Here is a 20,736-nt window from a genome sequence, read left to right as displayed (position 1 = left end):
ATTAAGGGGCACCACGCTGAGTTGAACTGCATTAGTTTGGATTGCAGCTTTGCTGTGAGGTGTCTTTTGGATCATTTGGCCACATTGTAGCAGGGGAGTGGTTCATTTTTTTCCCCCTGAAGAAGCTGCATCTGGCGAAACAACAAGTGAGGGAAATATCAAAAGATTTGCACATAATTAAAAATTCTGGAAAGATGTATATTTTTGCATGTGTAAACTGTGTTTTATGTTTAAGTATATATGGATATATAATTGTTTTGTATTTTATTTTTTAACTTTTTATTTATGCATATTTATTATTACAATATCCAAGAAAGTTTCTTGACGTTGAAAACAGGCAGTAAATCAGGAAGTAATATGTCTTTTCCATCCATGGCCACAAGTTAAGGAATCCAGACACAATTTCAGGAAAATAAGGTAAAGAAGAAATAAGCAGCTTTCAAAACAGGGGCTCTCTATAATAATAAGGACTCTTCATCTACCAACCAAAAAGAAACTCAAAACAGTTGCGGCCTGAGGAAGAATATCACCATAGGGCGTCTTATCACTTAGAAACTGAGATAATTGGGCAGGTTGAAAAAACACGTAAGATGTATCTCTATATTTAAGGATATTTTAGAAAGAAAAAAACTCCTATCTGAAGTGCTCTAGGTCTCATAACAAGAAACTGCTGTCTCTTTTTCTGAGTTTGTTTAGTCACAGCCAGAAAAACTTTAACTTTTACAATTGAAAAAGGTTTCTGCACGGTATAAAAATCAACTTCAATATCCAGTCTCTATCGGGCTCTATTTATTTATTTATTTATTAAAGGCTTTTATATACCGACTTTCTTGATACAAATCAAATCAACTCGGTTTACATCGAACTAAGCAGTAACTATAACTAACCAATCAACAAGAGACAATTTGAAGGAGTATAAAGTTACATTATAACAAGGGTGCCTTAACTGGGAGTAGGAAATAAGAAAGGGAGAACGAAGATAGAGTACTATATACAAGAGAGTATGGGAGGAAGGCAAGGAGCCGTCCTCATGATAACTTGTAAGCATGATTTAGTGTTTATTTATTTACATAATTGCTGGAGCATTTCTAAGTCAGGCTGTTGGACTAGTGGCGGGGAAGGCTCCGCAGAACAGCCATGTCTTTAGTTTCTTTTTAAAAGTTAGTAGACAAGTTTCCTGTCTGAGGTCCGGAGGCATGGCGTTCTAGATGGTGGGACCTGTGTTAGAGAATGTCCGGTCTCTGATGTTTGAATGGTGCACAAATGTTTGAATGGTGCACAAACAAGCTCTAGCACAAACAAGACTATTAGAGTTACAGGAGTTACCCCTTTACCTTCTGAGGCATCCAGTATAGCCGGAATCTTGGCCAGTTCAATCGCAGGAGTCAAAGGACCCCCAACAGATAACACCGGTGTCATGTTTAAAAGGAGGTAAATAGTAAGCCTTAGAAATTGGAGGCAGAGCTTGTTCAGAAACCTTTAATATTTCCAGGAAATATCTTTAATCATATTTTAAGAGTTTTTTTCCTTTTACATTTTTACTATTTGATTGGCTTCCAGAACTTTACGAATCCCCTTCTTTTTCTCTTTATATTGTGAGCTCCCTCTGAATCTCCTATATTTCCATCTCTTACACTCATTACTGCCATTCTCTTGCCTATCTTTACCCTGTTTTGTTCATCTCCCTCCAGTCGCTCCTTCTCTGGACCTGTTTGTGGGCAGGGGGATAGTGGGAGTGTAGAAGCAGTAAGGTTATCGGTGTTAAGGGGGAGTGTTGGCGAGATAGCAGCTCTTTATCAGTTACTAGTGGGCAGATGTGTGTGTAATTTAGATTTCTTAATAAAGATTTTTCATTTCCTTAGCACCAAGGCAGTGCATACCTTGGTTTTCCATGAAATCTATGGAAATAGCAGACTGGTTGCATTGGTGTGTGATTCATGGGAAGTCTGTTTCATGCATGAGCAGAGGAGAAAACTCTGTCATAAGAGGACGGTATTTTAACTCTTGAATTATTTGCTGAATATTCATGCAGTATATTCCTTCCTGGTTTGTTGTCTAGATAACACGGCCATCTAAAACGGCTCTTGAAAAGCTTCCAACCTTTTTCAGTTTGGGATTTGCTCAAGAACTGTGATTATTTAAAAAAACAATCACAATTTTATGAACATGTTTCCCCCTGCACTGTGCCCTTCCTCCAACTGCACACATTGATTGCCCTTTCGACCCAGTAGCTTCCTCTTGCTCCTTTGGGTCTCCAGCTCGGTCGGAACCAGTTTGGAATTTGGCACCATGAACCTTTCTTCGCAGCTAACCAAAATCCCCCACCCCCCCTACTACTTTATATCCCTTTCCCACTTCAGTCATTTTAGTGAAAGGCCTCGGCTGGAAGCCATGCATCTGAGCAGCACCTGGAGCCCTGCAGGCATGGGCCCTACATCCGGTCACTAGGCATCGCTGTTGGGCGACGACTGACTCCTTCCCTCCCAGGGGCTGTGACTGCCGCCTCCATGGCATCCCCATCTGACCCAGGATGCGGAACCCCTAAGCTGGGCATTGAACCCCGGTTCCTCTGCACGCTGCCACTGAGCCGGCCCCAAATGTAAAGAGTTTTTAATGATATCAGAACCCTTGCTGTGGGACACTTGCTTTAAGTTTAAAGAACATCTGCACGCTGCTCGGATTGACTTACATTTTATTCTTAAATGTTTTAGTAGGGAGGAGACTCTCAGGACTCACTCGTGTGTCCACTTAGAGGTACAATACCTGATGCTGTGTTTAGATTATTAGATTTTGCAGCTCCATGTGAAAACCTTGAAAGAAGTTTTAGAGGATGTGTATGTATATATCATTATATACTGGTAGAAAAAGCCCATCCAAGGGCGGGAAGTACAGTGAAGTGTAGAAAGCGCGTAATTGAGATGTGTGGCAGGAGAAGAGTGCAGGCTGAGCCCAGGTGTAACGTGTGGTAATAGAGAGGGACAGTTTTAAACAAAATTTAATTTAAGTTTTTAAAATTTGATTTGATTTTTATATCTCGCTTTTCAGCACTTCAAAGCGGATTACATTCAGAGAGACAGAGGGGCAAAGCTGAAGAGTACGTGGTAGTAGACAGTGCATTGACCAGTACAGAAAGTGAAAGAGGTGGAGCTGGAGAGGAAGGGGTGGAGCTCAATTTCCATACGGAAAGAGAGGGGTGAAACTGGAGAGTACAGGAAGGGAGAGGGACCGAGCTCAATCTGCATACTGGCAATGGAGGTGCAGAGCAAGGTTCCTCTTTCATGTAGTTACATAATATTTGTGTGTGTTTCTAGATTATAGGGTCTGTATCAATTCTAATCAATGTCTAGGACAGGTAAGAAGCTGAATCTTTACGAACTAGTGATTCAAGTACCGGAACTAACCGAAAAATTGTTGATTTTTAGGAGAAGAATGGGTCCCAAAATTTTCAGGGTTTTTTTTCTTTCCCCCCCCCCTAATTGAAATGGACAAAATTGCATATCTGTGTGTTTTGTTTTTTTTTTAACACGATAACTTAAGAATCTGACAGTGTCACAATGGCCAGCGTTCAGTTCCCTGCTACACTGCACAGGCTCACCATGGACAAGGATAATTTATTTTTTTTAATATAAAACTGGATCTTTCTTTTGCTGTCGTCAGTCAGTTAAGGAAGCCATGACACCTCACCACGTGCCAGCAGTTCTGAAGCCAGTACCCATTCACTCTTGTCTTTGCAAGGCAGGGATCATCCGCTTCCAGAACATAACCCACACGCATTGTTGATCACAATCAAAAGCTATGATAACCTGCGCACATCAGAGATGACTAAATAACAAGACCGGTTCAGACTCAAATGGTTTACTACACCTGATTATATTTACCTTAAGACAGTATATGAAAGTTAGATGAAGAAAAAAAGAAATAAATATAAGCAAAACTAAAACACCATTGACATGGTAACTTGGTTATGGAATCATGAAAGTAACCTAGGTAGTCCCTGGGAGTTGGGGAGTTAGCCAATTCAGGATAGCTTTGGGCCCAGACGCTTGTTCTGCTTTTCACAGGTCTCCCTGTTTACCAAGCTGCTGTATTTTGTATTTCAGTACTCTTGTATCTTTCTCAGACTAGGGGGATTAAAACCAAGGATAGTACCATGCACTACCAGTCCAACCCTTTCCTGAGACCAGCTATCCCTCTTTTTCCAGATATGTGATAGTGGCCTCTACTTTCCGAACTGTCTCCCTTACTAGACTCTCCTTCCTGGGCTTAGAAAATGAACCAGAGGGTTACTAGTCAGGGGAAAATATCACTTAGCTTCTAAAATCCGATCCCAAATGACATCCCACTAGTTGTGCTTCATTCTAGCTGAGGGATGAATTTTAATTGTCCTCAGGGAGTGTCAGATTTAATTTATATATTACATTTAGGGGCCGCTAATACTGAGGCCTGCAGTGGCACACACACACAGTAAAACATGGAGCAGAGACATAAGGATCAAATCAAGTATGGGAATGGAGCAGGCCAGTTGGATCAAGTCTATTCCATCCTAGCACCTGTTACCTTCTGAGCCCCAGCATCCACAGTATGTCCAGTGCATGCTGCGATGTGCTCCCAGGGTATAATCAATATACAGTTTCCCTTTAGCTCAGCTGTTCCTGGCTGCTTGGATTCTTGCTGTGTAGGCTTCCCTGCAGAATACAGTCGCTTTCACAAAGGCTGGGTTCAGCCAAGCCATCAAAGACCACGGTGCACAGACAAGTAATGAAAGAGGTTTTCTTTCTAGTGATGGAAGCAAAGCTAGAATCTTCCTTTTCTTGCCACATCAAGCAAAGACCCAGGGAAACCACTAACATTACAAACACTAGGACAGGAATGCGTTGAAAGTCAAAGATTTGATTGTTTGGTTTTGTTTTTGAATATACGGGTACTTCAAAACTGGGGACATGAATTTTAATCCTTTTACAGATAAGTTACTTGATTTTTCCCTTGAACCACTCCTAATCATCTCTGAATACGCAAAGGCAAAAAAAATCAAGTCATAAGAATTTATTTAATTTTTAAATATAAAAAAATTGTTGACTCTTAAAACTAAGAGCAACCTAACCACTGGAAAAGGTAGAGTTGAACGCGAGAATTGTGCTAACCTGCCTTTGAGCTGCCTAGGGTTGGTGATCAGTCTTACATTGCAGACCCAACAAAGGCGAGATCGGAACAACCAAGCAAGAATCGTTTTCTTTCTATTGGCACGGCTCTTCTTGCTGTAAGCAAAATAAATATTCTTATGGATTAAAAGGACTTGATAAACTAAACAGTGATGACATTTAATAGAGAAAAATATGATGCATGCATACGTCTGTCTACCCATTCATTTCATATAACAGGATTGGAGGGTAAGAAATATTCTCATATGGGAGTTTTAGCAACACAGCTTCTGACCTCTTTCTCTTCATACAAGGCCAGATTGAATGGCATAGCCACAACTGTGACCTCCTTCTGAACCGTGGGGGAGGTTCTGCTCTAAACATATGTGTAATTAAATCTAGCACATTAAAAAAACACACAATGACTCTCCAGTTGTATTTTAGGAGTAATGCAGTAATTGATTAGCCGGCATTAACTGGGTCTGTGTTCTTATGTTAAGAAGTAAAATACTAAATCTTCTGACATCGCGTGTCAGCTCTGGTGGGCTTACAGTTAAAGATGTTGCTGTAAATCAAGTTTCTCCTCCTGCCCTTCTTTCTCCTCTTTAAATTCTCCCCTCCCCTCCAGTTGGCATGCCTGAGGGCCAGAGGGATTTCAGTTCCTTAGCAGTATTCTTTGACCGGCAGGGTCTTTCACAGTAATGGCAGACATTTTCCCTCTTTCTCTCCCCAGGATCAAATGCATCACCTTCATAGCGTGCCCACCCCCAGCTGGCCCTGAGGAACAGCAGACTCGCATCACTGTCTGTTGTGTTTTATATTTCTGGCCAAAGCCATCCGGTCAGCCCCCCGCAGATCAGTTATTCCTCATTCATTTTTTTGCTTGTTGAGATATTTTTTGTTGTAATGTAACTGCTGTTGATCGGTGAGATTCACATAAATTTCCTGCACTATAAATTGCTCATAACAGTTTGTTCTCATGGTTTTTGCTACTACAGTATATCCCTGTTACTCACCTGTTCCAGTTGTCAGGACTCAAGGCTGCAACGTAGGTAGCTGAAGAATGGGGAACTCTGGGGGATTTCATGGCTGATAGGGACTGAGGAGAAATCCAAGGAAATGTTCAAAAGCTGTTTGTTGCTAGACAAACTATCACAGTAAGTTAGCAAACAAGACAAGTCCATAAAGCAAGATCCAGACTGGGCCAAGGTCAGAAGCCAGACAAGAAAGGATGGAGCAGTCTTGTAGTTAGAGCAGCAGGCTAGGAACCAAGGAAGCCAAGGTTCAAATCTCTCTTCACCCTCCATTGCCTTAGGTACCTGGAGCCGTACCTGAATGTAATCCACTTTGAAGTGACTGGAAAGCAGAATATAAATCAAATAAATAAGATGCAGGAAGGAACAAGGCACTATCTAGGGCCCCGATGTAATATGATGTACTCGAGCAGGTGCACATTTTTGTGTGTACAACTTGACTCACGATTTAATAAGGACCAAGCAGAGATGTGAGTTAAACTGTGCACACAAATTAACACGCCTTCATGCAAAGTCTTACCTTAATCAAGCTATTAGTTATGACTCTCCAGTGCAGAGGGGTGCATAGGCTTAACTCTGGGAACTGAACTCTTGGCCAGAGGTGGAATAAAGTTTCTGGGGCTGGTGTAAGTTTATGATACTGAACCTAGAGTTCGTGGTAAGATTTATGGACATAAAACGGGATTTATGTACAAATCATGTTTCCTGCCTTCAAAGCACAATTTGTATATGGAAAATATTGGTGTATGTGCATAACTCATGTTTTAAGCATACTAAGCATGTCTTTCTGCACACATTTTCAGGTTATTGTGCTTTTTACCCTAAACTCCTGATAATTAGCGTAGCATTCATTTACTGCATCGGGAATTAACTCTTTCTGAGTAAAGAAATGGTGTGTTGTATTTAAGTGTACATCCTCACGTCTTACTACATCAGGGCCTCAGTAATTAGAGCTGGGCACCCACCAAACCAATTGGGACAGGAAATAGGAGCAATAAGAAAGTGGACGTCATCGCACAAATCTCTAAACATAGAACACAGGTGAGCTAGCTCTAGATAGCAGATAATTCATGCAGGCAGAGGTGAAGTAAAGTTTCTGGGGCTGGTATAAATCTAGGCCTGAACCTGTAGTTCATGATGCCTCAGAGTGCCCTGTTCAAACCCTACCTTCTGGCCGCTATTTACAATGTTTTTTTTTTTTGGGGGGGGGGTGTGTGAGGAAACACTAAATACCATGTCAGTAAGAGATAAATCTTTGATCTTTTTTTTATTATAAGATATTTCATAATAGGAGCAGTGCAGCTCACCAAGCAGCATAGAGTAAACACCAGCTCTTCTGAGCTGTTAGTTAAATATGTTACATACCAATGGGTTAGTTTGTTTGCATAACATTTTCCAGCTGGTTAGCATTATAATTTTATCTCATATATGCTAACAAGGCTGACTTCTGATTAGCCATATGATTTCTTGTAAACTGAGCTCCCAAGGCAGAAGTTAAACTCAGTGCTAACCTTTAACATTCTTTAGCATTTCAACAGATTTGACTTTTTACAAGTCTGATCAATGCAGTCTCATTATGCTCTGATTTTGCTGCTGTTATCTTTCTGTTTCTTCACTGCCACCAAACTAATCTGGCTTCATAGAGAATTCTTTCAAAGCATTCTTCCATTTTTTTCATTGCATGGTTTTCATTGTGGCATTAGGCCAATCTCCTTAGCTTCAGCAATACTCAAACTTTGAGTATAATTTTATAAAAATAAGACTTTTCTGAAATTCTGGAAGGGTTGTCTTCATATAGATGGTATTAAATGTGCTATTTCAAGGTTTTGTCACAGCTATTTATACGTTTTGTATTAGTGCCTCATATAAAGTACTTAAACTTGGAAGCACACTGAATTACATCTGAAGAATTGTTGGCACTTGTGATTGGTAAGCATACCATCTGTGAGAGTACCAGCAGAGTCAGGATACCACGAGAAGGAATATTAATGCCAACCAGCATCAGGAGTCAAGCATTTACATTTATTCTGGCATAAAGCAGTTGGACTGAGCCCATAACAATTGATCAGCAGATTTAAAAGTATTTAGGAAACCTGGCTTAGCAGTAGTATTAATTTTGCAGCTGAAGAAATAAAATGACAGTGATTGGAATGTCTGAGTTTTATTATAATTAGAACAAACTGAAACCCTTAAAAATTCAGCGAAGGATATGTACAGTAGGACTGGAGGTGTTTAGCACTCTCTCCCCAGGCCGGCCCCAGCACGCTCTTCTACCCCCCCTCCAATCTGACCCTAATAAACTTCAGTCCCCCATTCACAAACCCCCTCCTCAGCACTCTCTTCCAGCCTGACCTCAGCATTATCTTCCTCTTCATCCCTAGCACATGCTGTCCAGGATATTTCCTGCCACTCCCCCCCAACACACTCTGACCCCCCTCTCTATTCCAAAAAACCCCTTCTCCTTCTCAGTGTCTTTCCCTCCCCAACCTGATCCCATCACACCCTGACCCCCTTCCCCAGCCCAATCCCTGCACTCTTTCCCCCTCCTCAGCATGTGCCATCCCAGAAATCTGCTACCACCTCAGCCTGAACCCTGCACTCTCCTCTCCCCCCCCCCGCCCAACCCAATCCAAGCAGTATTGCTCTTTTTCCCCGCTCCTACCCCTCTGACTGCCTCCCTCCAATCCCGCAGCCCCTCTTTTCCAGCCTAAACATGACTCTGGCTCCTCCGGGTCCCGCAAGTCTGATTCTCTGCATCCCTGTCGACAGCCCTCATGTCCATCGGAGTCTTTCTGCAGAGTGTACGTTAATAGCTTAGCTTGGCGAATATGTGCGTAAGTTCCATGCTATACACGTAGGCTCGCGAGTGAATATATGCACACCCCACCAGTGGTTAACACACGGATACCACTTTTGGAGGTAAATGTATTTTTTTTAATTTTTATACAGCTATAGAAGATTTTCTGCATAGCTTTTGAGATCCATCCATCCCTGTCTGATTTCTTCCTGTGGCATTGCATAGTCTTACACTTGTAAAAGCAGAATGCAGGTTTAGGCAGGCGAGCCCGAGCAGTAGCCTTTGTGAGCTCGTCTGTTAAATGACTTGATATTTGAGAGGTTGGACCTTATATTAAAATGGTTGCGTAATACGTGCCACTCACACAGAGCATGGCTTGCCAGATACTTTCGCTGGCTTACCCATGATGCTGAGAAAGGAACTGAATCAAGCCTGACTGTAGGGGAAATGGTTAGCAGCCCCTGGGATGATTTCAAGCCTTTGAGGTTTACTTAGTGCTGGTTTGCCGTTTGTTCTGATCTGATGCAAATCCTGCCCATGTGCATGACTGTGTGTTCAAGTATGATTTCTGCTCCTAAACTCCCCCCTTCTGAGTTTAATGGGCTTTTGTGAGGTTAGTTGGGTGGGCCATTGGAGAGTGAACTTTGCTATCCTCCGCCTTCTGAATTCCCCCTCTCTGTTCTGCTATTTGCAGATACAGATTTCACTGGACCTGTTTTTCTAGAGGTACCGCATGCTTTGCTGAAAACATGCAAATGCACCAAATCCATCATCTTCTATGGCATTTTGTGTCACATGGATTTTGAAATTAACAAATATTGATCTTTTTTTTTAGTGAATACATGATTTGTTGCTTTGAGTTTTTACTAGCTAGGTGGGGAGGGGGCAGGGCAGTTCTTTTATGGCCTAACTACCTTGAAGCGTTTGCAGGATTTCAGTGTTCGGAATCCAGAACTTTGTTGGCAGTAGACCACAGCGGTAGGGACAGCAAAAGCATTCATTATTTTATTCTTCACCAAGGAACTCTCTCTTCATTGACTTTGACCCTTGGCTTCTGATCAAAAGCATCTTAATAGGACTTCATCGGGATGCAAGGCTGACATTGAAATGCAGTTACCAACCTCCCACCCCCCCCTAACAGCTGAATTTAAAAACAATAAGACTTTGGAGAAAGCTGCACCACAATAATAATCTTGGATGAATATTGTCGATTTGCTCCACAGGTAGAACTTTGTTTTATTGAGCATGGACGTTTTCATAGATTCAGAAAGAAGACGTGTGGTGAAATTCCCCCGTGCAGCAGGCGCTTTAATCTAGTAAAGTCTGCTTGAGGTTGACTGATCCATTGTTCCAGTGTCTAATGATTTAACAGACATAGCAAGGGAGACTGGAGCAGCGCTTATCAGGCAATGCTAATGTAACTTGCAGAGCAACAGAGTGAGGAGTTGGCATCTGGCTTTTTCTGTTTCAGGGTAACCTTTCAAAAGTAGTGATTTTAGTTAATTTTTAACTTTATCTCACAATGGGTTCATGGGAAAGTGTTCACAAGAGTCTAAGATTGATTATGGAATCTCTATACTAAAGGCTGTTTCACAATTAGGAGATACCCAGCCTTAAGTGAATATCTTTCTTTTAATGTGTGTGTTCATAGAGCAGGCCCTATACTAGATAGTTAGTAGTATGCTTGAGTAATCTTAGTTGCATTATTTGCTTTCTTCCTTTGCTGTTATGATTGCTTGTAAAAACATGTGACATACACTGGCAAGCAAAGCTTTCTAGGCTGTAATTCATTTATTTATTTTAATTTGATTATCTGCTTTCATCAGATGACTCAAAGCGGTTATAAAAAAAAAAAAAAAATCTACTCACCCAACCCTGCAGCTACAAAATTATAAAACCTAAACAATCTTGACCCATGACCCCAAACTCACCAAACCCTCACTAAATCCTGGCTCTCTACTACTGAACCATCCAACCCGGTCTCCCTCTTTCACTTCTTTGAGCCACCAACTTATTTATTTATTTATAGTCCGCTTTTCAGCTCTTCAACGTTATTTCTCTGTCCCCAGGGGGCTCACAATCTTAAGTTTGTACCGGAGGTAACAGTGGGTAAAGTGACTTGCCCAAGGTCACATGGAGCAGCAGTGGAATTTGAACCCTGGTCTCCCTGCTCTAAGCACTAGGCGGCTCCTCCACTCCGGACTCCCGGTAGACCTAGCCTTATCATCAAATGCCGCAACTCTAACTGATGTAAAGCTGCCAGTTATGCTTCACTCAGGAAAGCCTGAGCGAATAGTCAAGTTTTAACTCTTTTTCAGAAACTCAAATAGGAGGACTCGCCACAAATCTCAAAAGGTACCGTGTTTCACACCTTAGGGGTAATGTAGACAAATTATGAGTGATTTCCAGTTTCACCTGTGATGGAGGGGGGAAACATGGAGGCGAGCTTGCTGTGATGGACATAAAAGACCAGAAGTTGTCTGTCATTATGCCGTGACTGTCACACTCCGTCCCCAGGGCTGTGAACGCTGTCTCCACAGCATCTCCAGCCCCAGCTGACACAGCAGTGCAAGACCTGAGCCAAGGATCAAACCCAGGTCCCTCTACATGGCAGTGCACGGCCTTGTCCCTGAGCTGCCAAAGTTGATCCAGCTATGTTTTTTTAATATTTGGAGTATGTTTTATATATTTATTCCGCTAGATAGTTGCACTGAGAGAATATGAAATGAACATTCTATCAATACAACTCCCAAAATTTCTTCGCACACGGTTTTTCCGGGTAATTAACAGTTTGATGATGTTGGCAGAGAAGCTTACACCGATTTGAAGGGTTCGCATTGTATGAATTCTGAACTGTGTTTCTCCTGGCACCAGTTAAGGCGAGAGTAATGTTAAAACTAGAACTTTGTGGTGGATCTTGGGGGTGATTGTATCTGATGTCAGGGTGGCCCAGCAGGTGGATAATGCAATGGCTAAAGCCAGAAGGATGCTGGTATGCATAGAGAAGAGGCATGCTCACCAAAAGAAAAGAGGTGATGTTGCCCCTGTATAATTCCCTGGCCAGGTGAATAGTTCTGGAGACTGCACTTTCAAAAAGGATATAGTAGTAATTTAAGGAAGTATTTCTTTACAGAAAGTGTGGTGGATGCTTGAAACAGCCTCTCAATGGAGACAATGACAGTATCTGAATATCTGGCCAGAATGAACAGACGGGTGATGAAATAAAGGTTTTAAATATTACTACCCTTAATATAAGGCTTAGAGCTAACCGGCACCGAGCAGCAGTACTATCCTTAACATAAGGCTTGGGGGGGGTGTAACCTGCACGGAGTGGCAGTCCCTTACCTTAATGGAAATATGGATTAACTATACAGAGCGGCAATTAGTCCCTTAACAAACCGCATGGGGCTAACCTGCACAGTGCTGCAGTTACTATGCTTTACAGAATCATGGGGGTAACCTGCACGGAGCGGCAGTTTCCTCTCTTAACAGAATCATGAGGGTAACCTGCACGGAGTGGCAGTTACTGCCCTTAACAGAATCATGGGGGTAACCTGCACAGAGCGGCAGTTACTGCCCTTAACAGAATCATGGGGGTAACCTGCACGGAGCGGCAGTTACTGCCCTTAACAGAATTATGAGGGTAAACTGCATGGAGCGGCAGTTTCCTCTCTTAACAGAATCATGAGGGTAACCTGCACGGAGTGGCAGTTACTGCCCTTAACAGAATCATGGGGGTAACCTGCACGGAGCGGCAGTTACTGCCCTTAACAGAATCATGGGGGTAACCTGCACGGAGCGGCAGTTACTGCCCTTAACAGAATCATGGGGGTAACTTGCCTGGAGTGGCAATTTCTACTCTTTTAACAGAATTTTGGGGATAACCTGCACGGAGTGACAGTTTCTACCCTTAACAGAATCATGGGGGTAACCTGCACGGAGCGGCAGTTACTGCCCTTAACAGAATCATGGGTGAAACCTGCACAGAGCGGCAGTTTCTACCCTTAACAGAATCATGGGGGTAACTTGCCTGGAGTGGCAATTTCTACTCTTTTAACAGAATTTTGGGGATAACCTGCACGGAGTGACAGTTTCTACCCTTAACAGAATCATGGGGGTAACCTGCACGGAGCGGCAGTTTCTACCCTTAACAGCAATGACAGGGTAAATGTCACTTAAGGACATGCTAAGGAGGTAAAGTTTCTAGATGAAATAAATGATTGCTTTGTGGAGCAGCTGGTACAAGAACCAACAAGAAGGGGAGCTATTTTAGATCTAATCCTTACTAGAGCACATGATTTGGTGTGAGAGGTAACAGTTTTGGGGCCACTTGACAACAGCAATCAGAACATAATCAAATATAACTTGATAAATGGAGGGATCTATTGTGATAGCATTTAATTTTAAAACAGGAGACTATGATAAAATGAGGAAAATGGTTAGGAAAAAACTGAAAGGATGAACTGCAAAGGTTAAGAGTTTAACCTTTCAATATATTTTAATAGTATAGCCGCACTATTGAATATAGCCAGCTACCTTAAAGTTTAACTGGCTAACTGTAGCTGGCTAACTTAAGGATAGCTCTTTGGAATATCTGAGTTAGCCGTTTAACTTACCGTAGTTGGCAAATTCAACCCCTTCCAGTTACATCCCCAGAACGCCCCTAACTTATCTGGCTAAATTCTAACTTCCTAACTTATTAGCTGGCTAGAATTTATGTGCCCAAATAGTCAACTAGCCGGCTAAATGCTTTTGAATATGGACCTTGGAAAGGCCAACATTTATGGGCCTGATTGAGACAGAGGGGTAGAAAAATCTTAGTGTGTCAGAACCTGTATGTTAAACACAATTAAAATTAAAAACAATATTTTAAAGAGTAACATAAACCTGTAAAACTGGACTGTTTCTATATAGTCTCATTCTAATAATGCTTTCGACACCTTTTCTTAATTTTTTTTTTTTTGTCCAGCTGCCTGGCTGTTATCGATTAATTGCTATGTAATATTCCGAATCCAGACTATCTTCTTGTATACAAATAGTGCATTTTAAATCTGTCGTATAATGCTGAAGTACCTTTCAGGTGAACATCTTTCCGGCTTTTAATTTTTTCTTTCTCCCCCTTAGGATCAGTTCGATAATTTGGAGAAACATACGCAGTGGGGGATTGACTTCTTGGAAAGATATGCCAAATTTGTGAAAGAGAGAATAGAGATTGAGCAGAATTATGCAAAACAACTGAGGTAAGTCGTTCCCCGCCAATGATATCCTTTTTAAAACATAACTAAACGTTGGTTCAAAGTTCGGTTTTTGATGTCCACAATGCGCCCATGCCTTTCTCCCTCCTTCCAGACCAGTGTTTCATTCTCCAGGGAGGGTTGACCTCCTCTGACCATGGCTTCCATCCAGCTCATCCACCTTGGTGTCGGAAAGAGAATTCTGTTTATAGTTTGTCCATGGGTCTCAAACTGAGCGGCGGGGGAGGTGGTCAGAATGGCTCGGAGTGGGGGGAGGAGAGGACTGGAGTGGGGGGTGGTAGATGTTGGGTTTTGACATAACTTTAATTGCAGTACAACTTACTTAAGAGGAAAAGGAGCTAATTTTGCTATTTTCTTTTGGGGGTAGGGGAGGGTGAGAGATCTAAAATTATTACAAAAAGGGGATGTGACCTGCAGTGTTTAAGGAACATGGGTTTGAACAACCTCTTTTGAGTCACTCCTTAAGGTAGTGAAACTCACAGTGCCAGAGTCTTTAAAGACTGAACATTTAAAGAATATATAACTGAAGCCTTCATGGTACTTGTCATCTAAAATGGAGGTCTACTGCCCTGTAAAACCTGCAGCTCTAGCATTCAACCAGGAGAGGTTAGCTTCCTGGCTAAAGAGTGGTTGTGATGAGTGGCACGAGTTTGAGCCCTCGTTGCTGTGGCGTGGTTAACACAGCCTCGTAGGTTCGCCTTCGGTGACAGCTGGCGGCCGGCAGGACTTAGGCGGGTCCCCAGGGTGGTGGAGAGAGCAAGGTCTAAGGGCGCGCCGGGGTCAGGACAGGCAGCAGACTGGAGAGAGATACCAGAAACAGGCCAATGGACGAGGCAGGCGGTAAGCAAGCAGAGTCCGATGTAAGGGAAGAGGTCGGATCCGGGCAACAGGCAATCATGGTCAGGTCCAAAGAAAAGTGGTCAGTACCAGGAGATCAGGCCAAAGATGGACGAAGGCACATGAGGCACTAGACGAGGCAGGCAGGATAGGGCAAGACTGGAGCACAGGATCGCAAGAGCAACATGTACTGCTGAAGGCAGGAGACTTATTGCTGAGGCATTGTTGACGCGCCGGCTAGATGCTTAGGCAGAGGAGCCACTGATGTCATCAGTGTGTGCCAGCAGAGGGCTTTCCAGCTGTGGGGCCTTTAAAGTGCGCACAGCTGTGCACATGCTCACCTAAGGAGGGCATGGGGGGGTCCGGAGGCCAGGCGTCTGCATTCGTGATCTTGTTGGTGAGTGCAGCCAGTTGTGGGTCTGCCCCATGACCAGCCAAATGTTAACAGTGATAAGTTTGCAGGTAAATTGGCGTCGGAGCAACCAGGTCATTAATTGTGCTCAGCAGTCGGAGGCAGTCTGATCACTCATTTCCTTAAAATGCCACACATCTTACAAATTCTGCCAGGGGTATGAGCGCAACTGTATACGGCTGATAGATAGATGGCAGATATCCTTAGCACAGTGGGTAGAAGTAAGGAAGGGAGATGGCTACAGCCTGGAGCCTTGTAGGCAATCAAGCTGGTACAGCTCACAGCTGGGAGATATCCTTTGCTGGAGTCAGGGAGGCAGGGGCAAGTGCACAGACTACATGAGCTAAATGATTATCTCCTGACATCCATTCCATTACTACGTAGCATCTTTCTCTTTCGGATGACTGGGGAACAAGCCTACGTTACACGCTGCTCCAGGTGCTGGTCACTAAGCAAAGCCCCCAGCAATTCAAAGAGTCTTGCGTTGAAAGCTGATGTACAGGCAAACTTCTTTTTTAAACTACTGTTCAGCAAAGACTGTAATGTTCCTTAGCTGATTGCTGCTGGCAGAGCCATCCTTAGTAGGGGCCCTATACTTTCAAAGACCCCCCCCCCCCCATGCTGGAACAGTAGCCCCACCCTTGACATCACGTCCAGAGAGCTGTACAACCTGCTCCTGCCGCCACTTACAGGGTTGCTACTGTGCTTTTCCCTGGGACTGTTCTTTGTGATTCCACAACCCAGGAACCAGGTTTTCAGCTGCTATTGGCCCCCATTGACTTCACTGTTCCTGCACATCTTACTGGTCTCTGCCGGCTGTGAAGTAACTTCAGGCCAGCAGGCTGCTGGCTCAGAGGGACACAACCCTCAGCAAAACAGGTAATAACAAATAACCCTCAGCAAAACAGGTAATAACAAATAACAAATAGACTTAGTTTTTGGGTACTTGCCAGGTTCTTATGGCCTGGATTGGCCACTGTTGGAAACAGGATGCTGGGCTTGATGGACCCTTGGTCTGACCCAGTATGGCAATTTCTTATGTTCTTAGGCTAGTGTTGCAACCTTCAGGGCTGCCAAAGCATTCATATCCCTTAAAGGAGCAATGTCTAAGGCACCAGTTTATTTAATAGCATTTATAAATCACTTTCCAAACCAAATTAGTATTTGCCCAAAGCGATGTGTGGGTAGCCCTTCCCCCCTTGTTCCTTAACCTCTTGGGGAGGGGGTTCTCCCATTTTTCAGCCTCCAAGGAGGGGATGGTGGATGGCCCCTTTGCTCCTAACTGTTCAACCTCCAAAGGGAGACCCTGCTTGGGCAAATTCACCCCACGCCCTGCAGTCCCCTAGGGTTTAGTGAAGTAGACTTCCTTTTAAATTAGAGGAAGCACGGTGCCCTCCTTATAACTATTTAATGTTAATGCTCAGTCAAACTTCTTCTTGTACAGTATTACTGTTACCGTATGGCGAACCTAAAGAATTGTTTGATGAGCCAAGAATATATAGATACAGATTCAAATAAAATCTCACGAGTGCCCTCTTTTTTTGGTTTTGATATTTATTGCATAAATTAGTAGAAAACCCCCACTTTATACAGAAGAGAACATCATTCCACAAGATCTAGTTTAATACAAGAGTAAACAAAACCACATCAAGTCCCTAATCTTAATAGATTAGAAAGGACAGATCACCCAAGAGATCAGGCAGCAATATTAATGGCACAGAGAGCAATCAGACAAAGGGAAATGAAAACGTGCAGTGCACATTGAGGTACAATATTCCCTTTTTGTTGGGAGGGGAAAGTGCAGCCTGGCAGTTTTCTCCTGCTGCTTTGATTCCCAGCTCCCTCAAATCCTGGGCAGGGACATGGCATTATCCTTTATTTTATATCCCCTCCCAGCTTCCTATAGCCCAGTCATTGCAGGAGGAGTTCTCAGCAAGGGGCTGTGCAGCCATGGGGCACTGAATCTTACCATTGCAGCGGATCCCATCTTTCCACACATGTAGGCAGCTTTGCTAGAGGCAGAGATTTTTCTTGTTTCCAAGGTAGGATTCCTGTTCCTGTTTTACAGGCCATGCCCTTAAATCTAAACAAACTCTTCCATCTTCCCTTCACGTTCCTAATGTGTTATTGTTCTGTTGTAATAAATATTCATTTTGTGATTTTAAAACTGTCTTGCATAGTTTTGGGATTAACATTTGTGAGTAGTAGGGGCTTAGTGTAGGTAAATGAAAGAGGCAGGGAGCATTGACAGCCTTCAGATGAAAGGGGAATAAGTTTGTGAGGAAGTAGAAGTGTTATTTTTCTGCGGGATGTACTCAAAACATGCCTAATGTGACCTGTTCAGTCTGTGGGCTGTATGTCAATTATTTTTTCCAGTTTATAATCTATTTCCATCAAGGTGCTCAAGGTGAGGAACAATAAAATAACATTCAAATTGGAGCACAAATAATTGGCATACAATTAAATTAAAAACACATCAAAGCACATTCCTATTGACCAGAATTGTTTAATAAAAATAACCATTACGTAGCATAATTAATACATGAATATTGCATGGTATAAAATCATATGCAGTAGCTAAATCCCCTTCCCCCCAATTCATAGCAAAAGCTTTCTCTCGCTGATGGGTTTTATCAACTGTGCCGAATTAAGACTCCTTGGACTGCAACTGTATGGACCATGGACGTGAGTAGGACTGCACAGTGCAGAGACTAAGTGCAGTCAGCAGCAGACGCTTCCTTTCCAGGACAGGCTCTGTGCGCAGTGGTGCAAATTGTTCAAAATAAATACCGTGAAATGAAATTTAGTCAAGGCAGATACTCGGATTGGCTGCACCCAGCATCAGCTAGGAAATGGGCCGCACGTGTAGTCAGCCGTGGAAGAGGCAGGTAACGGTACTGGGCAGTCTGCAGTGCTGAAGGGTTCCCTGGTGTAATTAAGGAACGTACCCTGGATGCCCAGCCTAACCCGTTGAATGGGAAAAGGCTCTAATTGAAAGCATTCATAACTCTGCAGTGTAGTACAGAAAGGTAATGACATGTAAAATATACTGCATGTAAATTAGGTAAATGACCTAGTGCTAAACTGCAGATACTCCATAAAACATGGAAGAAATTGAAAAGCCACTTAAAGATGGAATACATTAGCATACATTAAAGCCTGTTTCTAAAGCTAGGTCAGCTGTTATCGTCATGCACAAAACTGGATGCGTGTAATTTACATTTGTGAAAGGCGACAGATGATGATGATAGTGATGGCTTAGTGGACTGATGTCTCATTTTGATCAGGGTCCTTGTTGCATCATATTAAAATTGGGCAGAGAGTAGTGACTTTTTTTTTCCTTCTATAAATCATTCTATAACCTACTTGCTCTTTGTCACTAAAAGAGGAAGATTGATACAATTTTTTTTAAAGGCAGGGAGTTTCCGCAGGTGCCAGTGTGGGCTGTACTTTCTCAGTGGATGGGATTACATGAGGGAAGAGAGCCCAAGATGTAGGTTTCCTTATTTGTATTGTACGGGGGCTAATTTTCAAAGGTATTTACACACCTAAAACCCAGCTTTATGCACATTTTAAATGATTCTTTGAGATGAGCACCAGTGGGCCTGCATGTAAAAGCAGACCTGGAACACGATTTCACAGGGAGCATAATTCGGGGCGGTCAGAATTTATACACATTGGGGCGGATTTTAAGAGCCCTGCTCGCCTAAATCCGCGCCGGTGAGCCTATTTTACATAGGCCTACCGGCGCACGCAGAGCCCCGGGACTCGCGTAAGTCCTGAGGTTTTCGGAGGGGGGCGTGTCGGGGGCGGGACGAGCGCAGCAGTGTTTTCGGGGCGTGTCGGCAGCGTTTTGGGGTGGGTACGGGTAGCGTGGCTACGGCCCGGGGCAGTCCGGGGGCGTGGCCGCGCCCTCCGTACCCACCCCCAGGTCGCGGCCCGGCGCGCAAGAGGCCCGCTGGCGCGCGGGGATTTACGCCTCCCTCTGGGAGGCGTAAATCCCCCGACAAAGGTAAGGGGGCTTAGACAGGGCCGGGTGGGTGGGTTAGGTAGGGGAAGGGAGGGGAAGGTGAGGGGAGGGCAAAAGGAAGTTCCCTCCGAGGCCGCTCCGATTTCGGAGCGGCCTCGGAGGGAACGGGGGTAGGCTGTGCGGCTCAGCGCGCGCCGGCTATACAAAATCAATAGCCTTGCGCGCGCCGATCCAGGTTTTTAGCAGATACGCACGGCTCCGCGCGTATCTACTAAAATCCAGCGTACTTTTGTTTGCGCCTGGAGCGCCAACAAAAGTAGGCCTATTCGCGGAGTATGAAAATCTACCCCATTCTTTTTGATTTTCAAAAGCACGTGTGCAAATCCACACACTCAGCGTTACACCTGCTCTCGAGCAGAGGTATAACTCTGTGCATCTCTGCCATGCCGGGTTTGGCACACACCTGTAAATTCTGAAAGCAGATTTCTGCACGTAAGTCCGTTCTGAAAACTCGGGCTAAAATCTGCAGGTAAGAAGCACCAGCGGACGTTTGTCCGTGCAGGCTGCTTGAGCTCTATCCTTGGCGTTAACTCCGTGGGGGTATTCTGCGCACGTGCACAGTGCTGAACTCCCACTGGCATGCAGGATTTATTTTTTTCAGCACAGGATTTGTCCATTCCGCGAGTGGGCGAGAGAAGGAAGAGCCAGTGGGGTGTTCTCGGGAGGAGGAGTGGAGGGCACCGTTGTCTTCCTGCACCGCAGGACTCTTGCAGTGTAGGAAGCACTGCACTGGTGCAGGAAAATAGCTTTGGCAGGGTGGCTGCTGGAGACTGACAGCTAGACGAAGCTGACAAGAGAGACTGGGAAGATGGGCTTGATGTGAAAGAAACTGGGAGATGAGTTAAGGGAGAGGGCCTGTTGGGGTGGGGACAAGCTTGGGGAGAGAGCATTTGAGGGAATGAACTGGGGTAGAGGGGGAGAGAATTTTGGAGGGAGGAGAGCGTGTTTAGCGGGAGTGTGGTCTGCTGCCTTAGATTTCAGGGATTTTCCTTTGGTTTCTGGCTTTCAGCTGCTGACATTTTTAGCTACAACCACAGGCAGAAATGGCAGCACTGCCTGAAGCTCAGAGCTTGCCTTGGACTGTGCATTGCTTAAAGTAAAAGCCTCAGAAACCAGAAGCCCTAGCTACGGTGTAGTATTGCGATACTCCTGGGACAATTTTGCACCAAAAACTTCAAATGTTTGCATCTTTGAGTAAGAACCTTTTTCTGTTTTGAAATTTAAATTAACACT

General features: G+C 43.8%; 1 protein-coding gene across 2 annotated transcripts in view; it reads left to right on the top strand.

Annotated features, from left to right (window-relative positions):
- FNBP1L (formin binding protein 1 like) overlaps positions 1-20,736 on the top strand; it is a 194,076-nt gene that overhangs the window by 74,799 nt on the left and 98,541 nt on the right. For both annotated transcript variants that reach the window (XM_029618045.1, XM_029618044.1), the window contains exon 2: positions 14,094-14,209. In XM_029618045.1, the coding sequence (XP_029473905.1) occupies positions 14,094-14,209 (116 nt within the window). The remainder of the gene's footprint in view (positions 1-14,093; positions 14,210-20,736) is intronic.

The sequence above is a fragment of the Rhinatrema bivittatum genome, chromosome 10 (genome assembly GCF_901001135.1).
Source record: "Rhinatrema bivittatum chromosome 10, aRhiBiv1.1, whole genome shotgun sequence".
Lineage (NCBI taxonomy): Eukaryota > Metazoa > Chordata > Amphibia > Gymnophiona > Rhinatrematidae > Rhinatrema > Rhinatrema bivittatum.
This window is presented reverse-complemented; position numbering and strand designations above follow the sequence as displayed.